At 39.5% G+C, this 6,000-nt stretch overlaps 1 protein-coding gene across 1 annotated transcript in view; it reads right to left on the bottom strand.

The window, feature by feature from the left end:
* LOC105053497 (protein SABRE) overlaps window positions 1-6,000 on the bottom strand; it is an 88,483-nt gene that overhangs the window by 60,316 nt on the left and 22,167 nt on the right. Inside the window, 1 exon segment of the mRNA XM_073244117.1 lies at window positions 4,798-5,020. Coding sequence (XP_073100218.1) covers window positions 4,798-5,020 — 223 coding nt within the window.

Raw genomic sequence — 6,000 nt, 5'->3', positions numbered from 1 at the left:
AAAATAGGCTATTTTGGTAAAGGAATGGACTGTAGATGAGTGGAAATTTCTGATTTGTTTGGTTTGTTTTTGATATATAGGTTTTAGTTCCATTCTAATATTGATTGATTTTCTTATGATTACTTGGTCTGTCATCATTTCTTATCTTGATGTGGAATTTTTCTGATTTGCTCTTTTGAGCCAATTGGATTTGCTTATATGTCTATGTAAGTGTAGCCTTGAACTCTTATAACTATAGTTTCATAGTCCTTTCTGAAATTGCTTTATGGATTTATTTTATGGGTGAAGAATATTATAATGATGGGTTAGGTTTCATTGCCTAGGTGCAAATCATTTTCTCCTCTAAAAATATCAGTGATACATTATAGTAATTCAAGTATTCAACAATCATATAAGCTGCAATCTTGATATAAGCAGCCTATTTTGATATCTCTGTGTTGTTTTTCCTAGCTTGGTTATGTATATTTACTCAATTTATTATGGACATACGTTCGAAGTCTGAACTTCTTACTTAAACTACTCTATTCTTCACATACAGATCTTTCCATTTTAGATATGATCATACTTTTGTTACAGCCAAGGAATCAAGCACTACAGTTCAGCATCGTACCACCAGTCATACCCATCCCAACAAGAAAACAGAACCTGTATGGGTGTGGGATGCCAGTTTTCTCTTGAACAGGACAACAGGTTATACTAACCATACTGGCCTATACAGATCGGTATCAATCAGTACTAACAATCTGTACCAATTGGTACCAGTTGCTTTTTAATCTTTTTGAATCTAATTGCCTCCATCTGTCCTGACAATATTGTTACCATACCATTCCGAGACAAAGCCCCTTATTATACATGAATAAAGTACACCATCTCGATACCAAGCCTCGCACTGTTGCCACCTTGTCACTATGTTGGTATGCCTAGTATGGGGGCCAGTTCGGCATACCAAGTATCAGCATGTCCCCTATACCGTGTAGTAGTATTGAACCAGTACAGTATGGTACACTCCATATATGGCGTACCATGGATGAATTGGTGTGGGATATCAGTTTGAGTTTTGGATCTAATTAAACAGACTTGGATATATTTAATGGCTTTAGTTTCAATAATCAACACAATCTAATTTCAAGCTAAGAGTAGACAAACTATATCAATTATTATCTTAGATAACTTAAAACAGAACAAACTGACTTGAACCATTTTTTTTCTTAATTTTCTTTTCTTTTTTAGATTTTATTCAGACTTCTTCTAATAAAACTCCAAAACTCATAGCAAAAACTACAAAAACTACCAAAATTGAAACTCTGACTATGGAACTAAAACAAGAACTAGCTCTCGTAAGCTTTCCTAGAATACACTTAAGAGTATGAAGCAAGTCAATTATTTGGTTAGCTACCATTATGCCATAATTTCTTCTATGATACTATCTTTCTCTCCTTGCTTTCCCTTCCTTGTCTTTACATATTATACAGTTAGGGTCTAGAGAAAATCTATTTGCCTCTCCAATGAGTGCAGCAAATGCAAACGAACATTTAGCATAGGTACAAAAGATGGAGACTATGCCTTAAGCCCTCCCGGGCCTATGGTTTTGGAAGATGTTGGCATCACATAAATCAGAGAAATGTGGCTACATAATGATCTTAACATGTTGTTGTTTATTTCATTAACATATCTGCATGCTTTGGGTGCATTGACATTACTGTTCAAGGCATATTGCCCTCGGATTACACTTAATATAGCCAAGAAGCTAGAAACCAGAACTTATAGAAGTATCTAGAACACTGCCTTAATGTTCTGAATCCACATAATTGAGAGGTATGCTTTTCAAACATTAGTTTTATAAGCTTAAAAAGGGTCTACAAGTGGCCTCTACAGTAAAGGGCCAATAATTAAGTTTGGATTAACTTGTAGAGAGTTGATTTATTCCTTCACTTAGACTATTACTCACACAACTAATGTGTAAAGTCGAACATGCATCCATATGAATTTTATGGCAATATTGTCTAGGCATACCACATTAGCTAACAATCAAGTAATTTAACAGGCTTAGGGCTTATTTGGATGATTGGGCTGAAAACCCTATAGGATTCATGTAGTGATTGCGAAACCATCCTGAACCGCCTAATCCGAGGTGTGCCAAACCTACCAGCAATGGACCGAGATAGTTTCAGCATTTGAAACAAAACACCAGCAAAGAGGGGCAGAGGGAGAATGAAAGGAGGAGGAGAGAGAGAGAGAGAGAGAGAGAGAGAGGGAGAGGGAGTAGGGAAAGACAAGGAGAGGGAGAGGGAGAGAGAGCCTTCAGAGGTTGCCCACTGTGCCCGCTAGAGAGCCAATGAGGAGGGGGGAAGGGAGAAGATAAGAGAGGAAAAGAGAGATAGGATGGGGAGGGAAGGAGAGGGGAGACGGAGAGAGAGCCTCCAGAGGCCTGCCAAGGCCGCTGGAGGGCCAGAGGCGGCCAATTGAAACAGGGGCAAAAGCCCCTGTTTCATTCTCTTTTTTTTGGGGAGGGAGGATATCAATTTGCTGACTTTATTTAATCCATGCTTTTTACTTTGCCAATATCCCCCCTCCCGAAAAAAAAAATGAAAGAAAATGGAAAGGGGTGGAAGCTGCAGTTTCGATCTGCCGCCTCCGGCCCTCCAGCAGCCTCGGTGGACCTTCAGAAGCCCTCTCTCCTCTCCTTTCCTCCCCCCCTTTTCCTCTCTTTCCTTCTCTCTCCCCCCTCCTTGTCGAGCCTTCTCCGACCCTCTAGCAAGTGCAACAGCACTCTAGCAACCTTGGCGGGCCTCCAACAGCCTTCAAAGGCTCTCACTCCCTCTCCTTCCCTTCCCCCATCTCTCTCTTTTTCTCTATTCCTTCTCCCTCCCCCCTCACCAACCCTCCAGTGGGCACAATGGCTCTCCGACGGCCTCGATGGACCTTTGGAGACTCTCTCTCCTTCCCTCCCCTTCTCTCTCTCTTTTCTTCTATTTCCTTCTCCCTCCCCCTTCCTTGCCAGCGTCTCATTTTGAATGCTATAACCATCCCAATCTACTACTGGTACGGTTTGGCATGCCCCGAATCAGATGGTTCCACAATCATCCATTTATACTATGAAATAATTTTTATTATACAATATACACAGTTAGTTGGCTTGAGCAAGATCAAGTTTTGAGTACATAAGATATGTGAATGCTTAAGTTGAACCATAAGAGTCTCACAATTGCAAATAGAGCGAAAAGCTGATGATGAGATCATGTTCAATCAATAGAATAGAAGCTTAAGAAAAAAGAAAAAACAATAGAAAAAATCCCAATGATTTAGTTAAAAAGCATTGGTCGATGATGTTTCTCTAAACAACAAGCATAGGAGGTACCAAAAAGTAGTTCATATGCACATTATCATGCTTTTGGTTATAGTTAAGATTATGGCAGATATGTCTTACATGGGAACATGTAACTAGAAGTCTAGAACACTAACTTTGTAGAATATACATTCAAATTTCAAACACCATACTCATCTCAATTTTAGTGTCAGTATTTGAGAATCATAAGGTTATAAACTAAAGTATGTATCCTTCGTGCAAACAAAATATAAAAGCGAAAACAAAACCAATAAGATGATTGTTAACCATAATCTATCATGATATTATACCCAAAGAACCTTATATTTTTTAACACTAATTTTTATATTAAATGGTACTACCGCATATTAACTAATAAAAGAAGTCCTGCAAATTTCAAATGAAGTAATTGTCCCCAATATGGTTGGCGGAACCATCCCAAACAACCCAGTTCGGGGCATGTTGAACCGTACTAGAGGTCGACCAAGATGTTTCCGACTTCGAAATGAAACATTTGCAAGGACTAGGGGAGGGAGAAGGAAAGAGAAGAAAATAGAGAGAGAGAGAGGAAGCAAAGGAGAGGCAGAGGGAGATACGGTCTCCGTGGTTCGCCAAAGGGCAACCTAGGACATCACCACTACTGTCAAGGTGGTGGATGTCCAGATCAATCAAAACAAGGGCTTCGGCCACTATTTTGTTTTTTATTTTGGTTTTATCGCGTGAAGCCGGCAATGCCATCACCCACTTCATCAAAAAAAACACAAAAAAAAAAAAAGAAAAATAGGGAAGTCGGCAACTGCATGGCCGACTTCAACCAAAGAAACCAAAATTAAAAAAAAAAATGAAATAAGGGCCAAAGACCCTATTTCAGTCGATCTTGATATCCACCACCTCAACAGCCACGGCAGTGGCCTTGGCAGCCTCTGGAGGCCATCTCTCCCTCTCCCTCTCCTTCCCTCCCCTTTTCTCTCTCTCTACCCCCACCCCCCCTCCTCCCCCCTTCACCCTCTCCCCCTCTCTACTGTATTGGTTCAAGCCCAACATGGAATGGTGCAAAGGCATAACGAATTGTGCCACCAATTAATCACTACAGGCTCCGATATTGGCATAGCCAACCTTGGTCCCCAATACACCTCCATGAACTTATAATATACCAAGCTAAAGCATATATTGACTTACATATGCACCTAGACATGCCAGCATGTGCTCTTAACATATGCACACTGTAAATTGAAGGAGAATGCTTCCTAGAGAAACGATAGACATAGCTCCAATTCCAGATATTATTTGTAACATATGAAAGCATGCTGGAACAAACATTTTACAATTTTATTCATAACATAAAATCATAACAAGAACAAAGAAAAACCTTATGGAGAATATAGATTATAAATAATGCAGTGGATGACAATGACAGAGACTACAAGCAATACCACAGAAGAAAATAAAACAATCTCTGGAAATTCACAAACCTTTTCGGGAAATAGAAAAATGTGCTTCTTTATTGACAAAGGCGAAAATTTATTTTTCTGCATCTTTTTAGCTGACGTAAAGTCCAAAGTAGTGCCTTCATCGCCATCATCACTAGTTGAGGTGTCTTGCTCCTTTTTAGTTTTAACGAACAGGTTCTCATTTAAGTTTACAATGATGTCTCCACATGTAACATCCAAATTATTGATTTTAACTCCTTGTTCCCTGAGGCAAAAGATGTAAGAAGTTTTTATTCATATAGTCATGCTGCCTATTCAAGTTGTATAATAGGATATGCCAAGCATGAGAAATACCTTATATAACTAACTTTTAGTCACATTTAGATGACTGATATTCTTTTTTTTTTACTCCATAAAGCATTGTAAGCTCATCCCATAACTAGTTGAATGCTTCCATGTAAAATGTGTTACAAGAATGAGTACATTCAGTGGAAAGAATTTAATGCTTAAAACCTATGGTGTCTTCCACCCAATTGCTAAGCCTCTATATGTATGAATCGTCAATATTATCATAAGCTGCAAAAGATAAGAAAACCTAGAAGATAATAATTTGTGAGCTACTGAGATTGCAATATAAACCAAATTCAATCATACATCTCTTAGCATAATCTCAAATACATAGCCACCAAAGTAGTTGAAAATCACATTTTACCTATACCATGTTTGTTAGAAAGGTTAAATTGACATGTACTTCTCTCTCATCATCCTTAAGCATTTTGTCTTATCCACTTTATTGATTATGAAATAGTGTGATGGTCAATAAAATTATGTGTTATCTTGAAATTTGGCCGGATAAAAATTTTCTTGAGATGACAAGACCAAGGTCTGCAATACCAAAACAGGCACCCATGTCAGTAGGCCGGCAATATGGTATGGCATGCCCCTATGCCTTGGCATTCCAAAATGAAACGATAGTGAAACCGGCAGGGTAGGGGGAGAGGAAGGAGAGAAAGGAAGAGAGAGAGAGAGAGGGAGGGAGGGAGGGAGGGAGGGGGAGAGAGAGAGAGAGAGAGGGCGATTCAAAGAGAGAAGAGAGAGAGAGAGGCAGAGGAAGGGGGAGAGAGAGAAGGAAAGAGAGGAAAAGAGAGAGGGGGGGAGAGGGAGAGGGCAGCGATGCCGAAACAGGGCCAAGGGAGGGGTAGAGAAGGCTATCAAAGCCCTCTCTCTTCCATGCGTCGGAACAAC

Source organism: Elaeis guineensis, chromosome 10 (genome assembly GCF_000442705.2).
Source record: "Elaeis guineensis isolate ETL-2024a chromosome 10, EG11, whole genome shotgun sequence".
Lineage (NCBI taxonomy): Eukaryota > Viridiplantae > Streptophyta > Magnoliopsida > Arecales > Arecaceae > Elaeis > Elaeis guineensis.
Note: the sequence above shows the minus strand (reverse complement) of the source record. Positions and strands in the feature narration are given on the sequence as shown.